Source organism: Aplysia californica, unplaced genomic scaffold, assembly GCF_000002075.1.
Source record: "Aplysia californica isolate F4 #8 unplaced genomic scaffold, AplCal3.0 scaffold00002, whole genome shotgun sequence".
In the NCBI taxonomy this organism is placed as follows: Eukaryota; Metazoa; Mollusca; class Gastropoda; order Aplysiida; family Aplysiidae; genus Aplysia; species Aplysia californica.
In genome coordinates, this window is record NW_004797272.1 from 4,739,408 (window position 1) to 4,752,624 (window position 13,217).

Sequence of the window (13,217 nt, forward strand, 5' to 3'; positions counted from 1 at the left end):
AGTGACTCGATTTCTCTGAAGTTGAATTAAACATACTGTCTAATGATATTGCGGCTTTCAGATAAATACAGATCTAATCTTCATATAGAAGCGGAGAACAAAACAAAACAAAAATCCACCACGTGTTTGGGTGGAAACAAATTCAAATTTTCTTCATTCTTTCTTGCGTTGGTGCTGGGAACACAAATCTAAGCACCAAAATAGGTTTTTTTTGTATTACTCATGAAACATGAAAAGTGTTAAGACTCAAAAGACTAGTCTTTTTTTCACACAATAAAAAAGGGAGCCATTTTTTAAATTGCAAGTACAATTTTATGTGCTTATGTCCTTTACGATGTCCGTGCTGTGTCAGATTCTGATACCTTTATGAAAACTTTCCCTGATTCTATGGTTACCTTGCACCTACACATTTCTTCTGCTCTCCAGCTGTCTTCGTTATTATCAAGTTACTGCTTTCCTTATGTATTGTTATGGTATTATTATAACATTCTTAATCGAGTGTCCTTTCTTTGTCTTGCGGGACTAAGATGGAACGTTACGGTACGAAATACGCCACAGCTTGTAACAATAATAATATTGCAATGTCACAACTGTAGCAAACAGATAGGTGACTTTGACCCATAAAGATTCTGTTCAATAATTGCACCCTTATTGATAGGAAGCGACAAATAAGTCTTTACTGACAGCAAAATGACAGAGTTCATCAGCACAAATGTAAACAGCCATAGTCACAGTTCATGGTTCTCCATAATATTGTGGTCACGTACAGTTCTTCAAACTGTATTTAAAATCATACTGATATTGGCCAATCCTGCAAGATACACCTCTGAAACTACGAGACACCTTTTCTGTAAGCGAACCGCCGCATGACTCGAGCGACTTCTTCAGTTAATACTTGTAATTCAGCTTCAGTGAGCCTAACACAAAAGCCGCTAGGTGCAAAACAGTTTCCTTGGAAACTGGAAACCAGATATTTAAACCCAACAAGGTATTTGTACAAATATTTCTATACTCTTTCTGAAACTGAAGTGTAATAGTTATGTCTTTAAAGTTACTATTCCTTTAAAGTTCTTTTCCTTATTCTCGATCTCGGGTGTCCTTCTATCAAGTAATGCAGGAGAACCCAGGGAATATACATTTTACGCCTATATAGATACAATTAGGATAATTTGGGAAGCGTCGGTGGCTTTGGCGCAGCCTATCAGGGCCAGCCCGGATTGAGAGGGATACAACGTCCTAGCAGACAGACGGAGATACTTGATAAAAATCCTCTCCACTTGGGCGTCGAACTTATGTCTTCTGCATGCGACAGCAAAGCGCCTAACCGCAACACCAAAGACGCTGAACAGTAAAGTGAAAAATAAGAGGGGAAGGGGGGGGGGGCTGAGTGATTATTTTGCACGACATTATCGTTGACTCATCAGGATAAAAACATCAGGATAAAAATAAATTTCAGGTCAGAAAAAAGTGATAAAAAAGCAGAGAATAGAATAGAGACATTCTTGTCCTTTTTCTCTACTTACTGTCTACCTTACATTGCATGTATACCCCTCTTCACACACCCCCCCCCCCACACACACACACACCTACACACACATGCACACACACACACACATACACACAGACACACACCCCCCAACACACACACCTACACATATGGAAACCCCAGTTATTCTTTGAAAGTCTCAAAGTTCCAAAAGTTGGAACCTAAACCAATAAGCACACGAAAGGATGGATTTTGCTAACTTTATTACCTTATCAAGTTTAGCAACTACGAATGAAGAACGTGTACCCATTCCCACTTTCCTATTAGACATATATCGTACATTATGGTCCCCCTTTTCTTTGTACATTATTTTCAAGAAACACCTTTAATCTTCGACACTTATTTGACTTATTTGTGTTGCAAGTGCCGTAAAACTCTTATTACAACTGAAACTAAACCAATTCCCCTCACAGATGTCATTGGTATAGACGCATGTCAAAGCTAAATTGAATGGGTCCTTGTCATACTTGCATTGTCAAACGTAGTTTTTTTCCATTATTGTCAAAATTGTGCATCATTTCATTTCATTTTTTTAAAATGTTCATAACTAGTACTATAACTGACAATAAATAATGAATTTGTTTGAAAGAGAGACTGGAAAATTACTTACATTATGAAAACGCATATTGGTCTGCACGTTTTTCTGAAAACCACAGTGGTGAAATGTTTTATTTCTTCATACTGTGGTATTTTAGCACTATTCAAGTATTTTCAGATTTTTGTATCAGAGTGGATCAAAATGTTATTCAAACGACCCAGAACTAACATGGTACGTGTATTCATTTTTCAGTGAAATTAAAAGCAAAAAGGCTGGTTACAGATTTGTTTTAGTTTTGCTTTCTAAATACTCCAACATATCAATATTATTTTGTAGCGTGTTTGAAATAATTGAAAGCGTTAAGAACTGTAATGTTTTAATGTTGACATTGTTGTACTTGATGCTGCCTCTAAAGCTGTTATTTTTCAAAGTTACCATGCGTTTGTTGCTGTTGTAGTCGTTGCTATTGTTGAAGTTGTCGTTTGCTGTTTTTATAAATAAATATTGTTTTTATTAGTGCTACCTTGCATATATTATTATAATTCGGGATGTACAAAGTATGACTTACTGCTTTTCTTCTTTCTGTTGTTCCTGTCTGGTTAGTTTCCCTTTCCTCGGCATCAAACGCCTGTTATTTTGTCAGGTCGTTTTCTTCTTTTCAGTTGTTTTTTTTAAATCCCCAAACTGCCATAACAAGGACTGAAAGAGAAAATTATTTTCCAAACGAAAATTCCTATTATTTTGAAACGTGAAAGCATTACATTTTGTGATGGTACAAAACTGATTGCTACAAGAGAGAGAGAGAGAGAGAGAGAGAGAGAGAGAGAGAGAGAGAGAGAGAGAGAGAGAGAGAGAGAGCAAGAGAGAGAGAGAGAGAGAGAGAGAGAGCGTGTGAGTCACAGACTGAGACAGAGCAAGGGATAGATAGATAGGTATATAGATAGATCGATAGATAGAGAGAAAGAAAGAAAAAGAGACGGAAATTTTTCTTCTCTATATTGCCTCCTTTCACTTCCTTTCCTGCTCTCAAAAAATGTTCCTGACTCTTTCTGCGCTTTTCTACTGCTACTCCTTGGCTCTTTCTTACTGGTGTCATTCAGCCACACCCCTGATCTTATGGCAGGAAAAATCTACTCCTAGCCGTCTCCGATAAGGACCAAAAATCTCCGCGGTCTCGTAGGCAAGTCGAGCACATTAAAGATGGTCAAAAATCGATAAGAGTAGGCCTCGGCCGCCACCAGGGCAAAATTCAAAATTTCATACCAACTAAAATGTTTAATGTGTCCCCCGCGCTCGTATGACTTCATGCATTTACGAGCGCCGTAAACACTTACCAAAACTAAAATAAGTATTATAATCTCTCATTTTTAATAGTAGCTTCCTTAGCTCCTTAAACCAACCGTATGTGCATTAGCGGTTGGGTGCTTCGCCGTCATACACAGAAGACCTGAGTTCGATTTCCGTCTTGGTTGACTCGATCGAGTTTCTCGATCTCTCTGCTGGGACGTTGTATCCCTTCCAGCCTATGTTGGGCCTGGCTGGCAGGATCGAAGCCCGCTTCCCAGATAATTTAAACGTTACCACTTTAAAAACAACAAAATAAAACTCTTTAAACGCCATACACCTATTGGTTATGCTATGCTCCAAAAGTTAAAAAACATCCTTCTTCTCCTTATGTTTTCTTCGAGAAGTTATGTTATTATCTTTATGAAACTCCAAATTTGATGTTGCGATTGTTTATTGATATAGACATGGTGGCAGTCCATTGTGTTTTCACCGGACGAGCCGTAAGTTCCGTTGCTATCATAAGACGTTATGCTGTTCATTCTGGTTCGAATACTCAATGGAGTGTTCTTGAATCTTGATTGTTTGTGAGGTTTCTAAAACTGTCCTTCTATTTTGCTCAGTCCTTTGGAATATAGACGTTAAATTCAAAGGTTACAACTCCTAAGCAATATTGCATTTTTGAAAAGGTCTTTTAAATCAATCTATACTACACTATGCGTATCGCCTTCTTATTCACTTATTGCCTTTTTGCCGGAGTATAGCTGTTTCTCAACATACCGTAGCTGTGTAAAGACTACAAGTACTTTGGGTACTGTTTTGCAGCTTAAAGAAAAAAAATGCCTTCCATTTGACCATTTGATAGGAGGGAGAGCTGGTGCTACGTGCTTTGAATGCAGTTTTGAAATAGCTTTCAAGGTTCAGGCCAACCTCACCCCCTCCCCAACCCTACCAAAAATAGTTTGTTACAAAAATCCTTCCGTGGTAAAAATTGTCTTAGAACTTGAGAACTGGAGAAAAATAAGGACCCAAAACAAAACAAAGCACAAACAAAGAAATTTAAAAAAGAAATATCAGAGAGGCGAGTAAGCTTTATTAGTACTTGTACACTCAGGTAATATCTCAAAACAAGGTAAGCATCATAATTCCAGTATAATCGTTAGTAAGGATATTCAGTATAATGTCAGTGAAAGAAACATATTTCTCTCGTACGTTGAGCATCAAATATGAATATTCATTATCCTCTCTAAACATAAGTGTATCAACAGTGAAAATGTCTCTTGTTTAGTTTAGGCCCAACTTTAAAAGACAATCCGCCGTGCTCGGCAAAACTCTTGGAACTATAAACTGGTTCTGAATTTTTCCTAGCACTAGTAAGGCAGGAGTAGAGTTTTCAACGGAACACCTTCGGTCCGAGATTTTCTCTTACACATGGAAATGATCAGATTTCGCACATCAACAGAACATACTTAAAGGTAAAAAGTGGAAAACGATGAACACTTTGATCGTTCATCTTTTCTAAAAGAGGGCCCAACTCGGGACTGAATCTAATCTTCTCTTTTAATGTAGGTGTTTTTTTACTTCCCGAACGACATCATTTAGATCACTTAAGAGACGAGCTTCCGACCCTGCCTGTCAGGGCCAACTTGGGCTTAGAAGGATACAACATCCAAGCAGAAAGTGAGAGGTACGATATATATTTTCTCACCTCTCGGGAATCAAGCCCGGGTTTCCTGCGTGAGACAGCGTAGCGCCAAACCGTTAAACCGCAATCGCCGGTAGTCCGTTGTTTGGGTAACTAGATATTTGGAGCAAATTTGAAACTATAACAAATTCTAAAGACAACTGCTCAATAATTTCAAGTTTGAGATTTTAATTATTTTTCCATCGTGGTTTCCATCGATAGATCTGAATCCTGTTTGAAGCGAAATCTTCGAGTATCGGTCACCCTTAGTTGGGTCAACCTTAGTCCCATCAGAGAGCCGGTCTTTGTGCTTTCAATTTCAGTATCTCTTTTCGAAATTCACCCATTGATGTGTTCTATATGTTTTGGAGAACCATCTGAGGGCAGTTATGACTGGACAAGCGAGGCAGCTTAAAAGTCAACGAATATAATCATGCCAATGAGGAAACTGATACATTATTATTAGTTGAGGAGATCTGGAGGGTATGACAGAGCCAAAACTATACAGGCACATTACCAAGCTCTGTCTGTCCCTGTGTCTGTCTGTGTGTGTGTGTCTGTCTCTCTGTCTGTCTGTCTGCCTGTCGGTCTGACTCCCTTTTTTTCATATCTCTCTCTCTCTCTCTCTCTCTCTCTCTCTCTCTCTCTCTCTCTCTCTCTCTCTCTCTCTGTGTCTGTCTCTCTCTCTGTCTGTCTGTCTCTCCCTCTCTGAGCCTGTGCTCTGCTCCGCTTATTTCCACACACACACACACACGCACACACACACACGCACACACACACACACACACACGCACACACGTGCACACACGCACACACACACACGCACACACATACCCCCCCACACACACACACGATTACACACTCGCACAGCTGCTGTATATTCACTACAAATAGACAACATTTTAAACTTGAAAGCAGTTGCACCCTATAATGTCACTCATGATTTTTTCCTACATCTACTTTCTCTGTTTTCTTTTTCTCCATCTTTTCTGTCCTTTATGTTTGGTTCTTTCAACACTATTATGATCGTTTCACTACATCTGTTGTGTAACATTTTCAAAGGAGTAAAACAAACCACATAATATTTGAAAACCAATCTTTGGTTAAGGATCTGTTACGATATAACCGGTAGCTTACAAAATAAATCTCAAATCACCAATCAACACTGTTCATCTCCAAAAGGTTTTTAACCAAATGTAAAAACAACATTTGTTATTACCTAATATCATGAACAATCCAATAGAGCGCATATCAACACACCTCAGTTTCACTTTCTTTTTTTGAGTATTCATTAAATCGGATAGACTTAAAAATGTGCCTACTGTTGGCTTTCATGATATTTTTGTAGAACAAAACAATACAGATATGTACAGAAGTTTTCCAGTAAATGATAATAAGATGAATACAGTTTAAAAAATGACTATGTTATCTGTCTTTGTTTATCAGATAGTGCCGTTCCCTTATGTTACCAAATTAATGTAACAGATATTTGAGAACTACTGGGATAGTGTTCAAAGGAAATCATCCTTAAAGCAGTGTGAGAATAATTATTTCACGGTCAAGGCACATGATCATTCAACGACATCATAGTTAAATTTGAAGAGTTTACTTATTGTCGTGAATTTATTACACCTGCGATTTCTCAAAAACTCCTATAACCGGTGAGTTTACTTCAAAGTACCATCAGTAGACGCACGGGATAAACAGCATTGCAGCCAACCAGGGGCATACCATTTTTCCTTTATCCGTCTGTGCCGATTGCCGAGTACCCATTAACAACTGGATGAACTAATGAGAACCGAACGAAGTACCCTTTTAAAGGAAGTGATACCATACCCAAAAACAATAAGGGAAACAAATTCTCAAGTTTTGAAATTGACAGTCCAATGACTCAATGTCTGACTTATGCACCCGTGGATAATTAATGCTTCAAGACTATTTCATGTTAGTCATAATATTAGTAGGAAAGTGCCCATGCAGAAGTATTTTGTTTAAGAGGATATATCACAGCCAAGTTACACGAACGATAAGATAACGAATTGCGGTATACATTATCATACACTCTAGTCTGTGTTTTAGATCGACGTTTTAACAATGTGTCCTCCTTCTTCACCATGCTTGTCCAATGTGCACTGTGTTTTGTTCAGTTGGATAAGGGGGCAAATCTTCTAAACGACCTTTTGTCTCTCAAACTAGACAAATGTAATGTTTCTGCTGAAGAACTAAGTCGGAAACATTTGCCTGTTTGGGATGGAGAAAGAGTTTTGGTTGCAGAGGTATTAGCATCCAAAAGAATGTCTCTTGACAGTAGTTCTTGTTATTGCAAGGTTAGCAAACAGATCCCTCTGTATTTGGAACTAGCCAACAGCACATAATAATATCAGTGTTTTGCTCCGCGCAGTCATCAAACACCTCGGTTATACCAGCGAGACCGGTCACGACGCCCCTAACTGTACCAGTATCACAACGGAACTGATGAACAACACAATAGCGAAGATGGCAAGAAAAAAACGATCCATGATGATGCCCACTTTTTTCCACTCCGAAGCTAGATGGTCATGGCGAAGTTTGCTTTCTTTGCGAGCATCCTCTTTCTCCATGATGGCCAGCTGCTGTTTGAGAACTTCCGCAAAAGGAGCAAAGGATGCAGGGACCTCGCCAGACAGCGGCGTTATGGGAGTTATTCTGTGGGGTCTGTGGTCGGGGGTAGGGCTTGTGGTTTCCTCTGAGAACTCTTCCCCCAGAGGAATCCCACCATTGTTGCTGCTGTGAATGTGGTTCTTGCCGTTAAACCCCTGAGGAAAAATAAAATGTCTTTATTAGTAATGGATCGGTATATCTAAACTGGTTGCAGATAGCATAATAACACTATAAATATTTCGATTTTCCTAACTTATATAAACACCTCAATATGAATCCAGAGCTTCCATCTGTTGGTCAAGTTCTTAATCGAGGTCTCATTTCAGGTCGACAATCTAAAGAGGTGCCCAATCGCAGATAGAAATGTTAAATTATTTTTTATCAAGCATTTATGATAACACCATTCTATATGTACACTCTACAGGAAGAAGCGTGGAATAGAGCTTTTATAATTATAAAGCTTCGGATACTAGCTGGAACTGGCAATGTACAAGTTCCAAAACAGAGTTACTCAAATTTGCCTCAAACAAATCTAGATGAAACCCATCCCTTTGGAAAACAACATTGCAATAGTGCCAAGCACAAACTCGTGTGACTGCAGCCATCATACTGCTGTGATGGATCGTTTAAGCATGCAGGGCAGGTGAGCTAAGAACAACACATAGGTGTGATACACACGTGCACGTGTGCCGAGAAACAATCTATGTTTATTTTGCATTTATTATAGCCAGTGACGGAAAATTTGTTATTTCAAGAAAACGGGAAAACGGTTTGTTTCAAATTTTAGCCAACGTTTCTGATTGAGTCTCTCGCGTTTGTTATACTACAGGTCTCTTTTGTTTGTTCTTTCCCACTTAGTTGCTGTAAACCTTGGTCAACACACAATTACTCACGCTCGAAGGTGAAAGGAACTTTGCAAAATAGAGGCATAATGAGAGAAGAAAGGGAATTAGTGAATATGACAGGGAAAGGGGAAAGGGGGAGGGGGTAGAGGCGAAAGGATAGGTAAAAGAAAGCTAATTGGGTGTTATGTATTCGAGTTAAGGAGCAGTTACCTTTACATTGTGCTATAAGCTCCGAAAGTTTGCATAAACTCATTTGCCCCTTTTAAGAATAACATCTTACGCAGTTTCCTGCCAGTCCACACCTTCTTTTAGACAAACAAATAGAAACTGTACAAACATTACGAGTAGTGCTGTTTGCACAATACGTATGCCACATTTGTACCAGTCTTTTCTTTCAATAGTTTTATGATGTCAACGTCCGGAAATGAATATACATTCTATGAATTATGCAATTACCCATGATGCCATGGTCTTTGTCGGTGTCTAATATATAGTGCGCCTCCCCCCCCCCCCCCCCCCATTTTACGCTATTTGTCTGGAAGGACAGCCACCGTTGGGCTGGCGAGGAGACGAGCGGGTTGTCAATGTGTCAAGTCCCTTGGATACAAAAACATAGTAAAACAAAAGATATTCTATTTCACTTCATATCCTCTAATTGGCGCCCCCCCCCCCCCCCCACTGTAATGAGATGTGGGAAGGATGAAATTTATGGACCTGTTAGCATAAACTGAGGATTATAGCTACTTTAAGTGTTTATAAATCTGGCGCACATCCTTGATATGAAGACATCTGTGTTCTAATCGAGTGTGGGTGCCTTAACCTGCCTATTTTTTGCATCATTATTTTCGTAGTTGATGTTCAGCGTCCATGTGGTACCCAGTGGCCTGTGATACTCTTTAAACCCCTCCAAAATATCGGTTAATTTTCTTTTTAATTTGTGAGAGTGAGAGATTATACATGCAATACAGGAAACAACTTTGCAAGGTAGCAGTTAAAGAACTTGGCTCTAGAAAATAAGTTAATAATATGGATTATGCATTAAGATAATCAGTTCTATGTAATCTGAAAGTGGTGCAACACGGGAAAACAGGCCGTTCAGCGCCATGAAATTTTGAGTGGGTAATATGGTGTTGCTTTAGAGAGTGATGAAAGATCAAACATACATAAGTAAGGGGATGGGGTACAGGGAGAAGAATCAGGGTAAAACTGTTATTCCAGATTGTCTTGGACTGGTCAGTCACCGGTGATACTTTAGAAGGTTACTCATCAACTACTGCATTTATTCTCTTTTGTCCAATACGTTTTTTTTCAAATTTTGCCCAGGAAAAGCCAGAGAGATGATGACACATTGCTCTTAGATCTTTTACTAAACATAATTCTGTCATGATAAGCAATCTTTCCTGAGATGCAATCTAAACATAATGAAACAGACCTCATAAAATACGCCACAAAAATTGGAAGTCTTTCTAATAAGAAATAAATGCTTCCCTGTGGGGTTTAGAAGCCTGACGAAATTAAATACATGTCAGACATCCATAGTATATCAGGTGCAGGCTCGCTCATGTAAGTTAAATATTCATTCAAATGGTAACAGCAATGTCTCATTTCCATTTTTGACATTTCTGGAATAGTTTTGTCCATTAAGTGTACGCTTATTTGATTCTGTTTTAATATAGTTCTTTCTGTTTACGCCAATATAGACACAATTTAGATCATTTTGGACACGGGTTTCAACCTTGACTGTCAGGGCAAACCTAGGCTGACAGTGATACACGACAATGTTCCAGATAAAAGACCAACATACTGGATCATGGAGCGAAATACTCCCCACACAGAGATTGAGAACGGGTTCTCAGCGTGCGATGTTGAAGCGCCTAACCGAAACACCACATTCCCTGGTATACTGCTTGAGCAGGACACTCAATTCAAACTTTCAGTTAGAGTTAAGGTGTGATTCCAGATTTCTGATGTTCTCCTTGTGGCTTTCAAAGTTCTTTCTTAGCATATTATATTAAGTGCTCCTCAACTCACATACTTACGAAGCTCAGGCAAGGCAAAAAATCTCTTTCCAGGTTTGAGACTATGTTAGCAGTTAACACAAATGAGTCTGTTTTGATTCTTGCATGCTGTTAAAAATCTCAATACAATTAAGCGGGTCTCATCCCTAAGATAAGATAAAATTTGAACGAAGACAGATGTGAGTGATAATGCGGGTGAATCGACTCAGAGGAACACTTCATTGAGGTGCATCATGCAGCTGGGGCGAAATTTAGAGAACAGTCTACATTCCTGTAACAGTACCATCTCCATCTCTGTTCGCTTTTTTTTAAAATATCGAATTTATATATCAAGTATGGAAAAGCATTATACTAAACAAGAGCATTTAAGTCATCGCTCGCTGTCAAGCTGTTTTACGATTTAAAAAAAAGATATATTGAACTAATAAACATTAATTTATAATTTAAATTAAGAAGCACAATACAAAAGTCTTGTAACTCAAAAATATTCTTCATGCATATTTGATTGTAACAATAGATGATAAATGGGCTTGTAAATATTGTAAATCTCTTTATGTGAAAACTTGTTGATAGTAAGATTTCCTGAGTGGATCAGAGACTCACAAAACTATACAAAACTTAAATTTGCCTAAAAACCAGCCATGATGTGAATACATTATATTAGATTTCGCCCAAACCACAGTTACTTTCGTTCCTACCAGATAGTCGTCACGTTCAAATTCAAGGCAAACATCTTCAAAGCGGACTGCCGAATCAGGCTGAAATAGCATCAACATGGCCATAATCATAAGCAAAACCATCGTACACAACCACGAGGCAAGACACTTTGTCAGCTTGTAGGAATAAGTGTTGCAAAGAAAAAATAAGGAAACAAAATTAAATGTCTTGAAAAATAAAGAGTTGATTCAGTGTTTCTCAAATACCTAATAGTATAATTTACTTCGTCAATAAGCATTACTTTTATATTAAAAAGAGACCCCAAAGACAACATAAAACAAACAAACAAAGAAACAGAAAAAACCCACAAAACAGCAAAACAGGATATAAAAAACCCAACTGTTGTGTATTCCCGTATGAAATGTTTCTGCTTGCCGCATTAATTGTGAACATTCTGTAACATGATGGAAACATGGGAACAAAATTAGCAATTAAAGATTTCTTAATAATAAAGAGTGTATAACCACCTGGTATCCGTTGCTGTACGTTTCTCCTTGGAAAGCTTCATTAGACGCGCCATTCTTGTTGGGCGCCTTGACTTCCGAGTATGATTCTGGGAAAATGGTGCAGCTGTCCCTCTCTACCAGCATAACGCGTCCCAGCCAGTGGAACACAACCGTCCTCATCCAGTTAGGGACAGGTCTGAGGGAGAAAAACAATCAGAGATATTAGTATGGGATACGAATTCCATTCTGTCAAGGGGCGGGGGGTGCTTTAAAGTATCGAGCTCTGTAAAGACAAATTAGTCGAAGGGACAGCAACATTATAGCGTCGTTTTCTCTCTCTTGTATTTTCATGAGGGAACTCTTTCTAGGAACGGATGCTTGCCTCCCAAGTGGCCTACATTGTGTCAATTCTTCAAACGAACACGAAGTGAAAAACCCTCAAGAACTGAACCACTTAAGATCGCTGAAGCTATGGCAGAATTTGTTCTTAACTATTAATAAAAAAAACACAAATCTGCGCAGCCCAAGAAACACACTTTAAAAATTCACAGGATTTCATCAACCATTCAGTTATTATACAAAGTGATTTCCTTTGGTATTTACTTCTGTGTAGTGGCTCTGTTCGTTTTTTAATCATGTTTAGCGTGTCTGGTCGAGTGAGTGAGTGACTGAAGTCGTCAGTGGTATTGAGTGCATACTACGGCCTCTAACTAAAGTCGCCAACGAAACACAAGGTGCCATGAAGACACCACAATGGCAGATAGGAAAAGGATGCACAAGTAATGCGATATGTTTGCAGACCTAGATATTGATACCCAGTGCAATTTATAGTGAAGGAAAAGTCACAGTAAATGTTTATATATAATATAAACATGTCGGGTTCAACTTCGCTTGAACTGCAGGGCTGAGGAACAGGACTCCAGTCACTTTTAAACTCTTCTAAAAAAACAAAACAACCTACCATGAAAAAAACGGTCCTGATAAATTAGTTGAACGTCAAATGAATGAAAATGTTTTAAGATTGTTTCAGAAATGGTGGAACTATTATTCTTTTTAACATGTTTTGGTCAAACGATGACTTTTGTGGGTTTTTAAAAAACTTAATCGGTGTGTACCTAGAAACGAAATGGGTCTACTTTTAGTCCATTTCTCCTGACGCACAAATTTTCGAGTGGATATTGAGCAAAGTTTTGAGGGACACGTTCTTACGCATTCCAGATGTGACCATAACGTTTCGGTTGGGAGTTCATACAGCTTGTTGCAGATTATCCTAAATTAAGTGAATAATATAATTTATTAAATGCAAACATAAAAGTGTAAGTGATTTGTGGGTGCTTTGATGTGGTTTGCGGTAGTGGTTTGCCCCTATCAAACACACATATTTATCGCCCTCATCTCTCTTCCCTTTTGTGTTTATTGCCCTCTTGAAACTCCTCTGATCTTCGGCATTTATAAGACCTGATTGTGTTGCAAGTGCCGTAAAACTCTAATGAAAACAG

The 13,217-nt window shown here is 38.6% G+C and overlaps 1 protein-coding gene across 1 annotated transcript in view; it reads right to left on the reverse strand.

Moving 5' to 3' along the window:
* Positions 1 to 7,290: 7,290 nt before the first annotated feature.
* LOC101855987 (neuronal acetylcholine receptor subunit alpha-7-like) overlaps positions 7,291 to 13,217 on the reverse strand; it is a gene marked incomplete in the record, with an annotated part of 65,311 nt that continues 59,384 nt past the window's right edge. Inside the window, 2 exon segments of the mRNA NM_001280850.1 lie at positions 7,291 to 7,847; positions 11,740 to 11,916. Of these exon segments, the coding sequence (NP_001267779.1) occupies positions 7,488 to 7,847; positions 11,740 to 11,916 (537 nt within the window).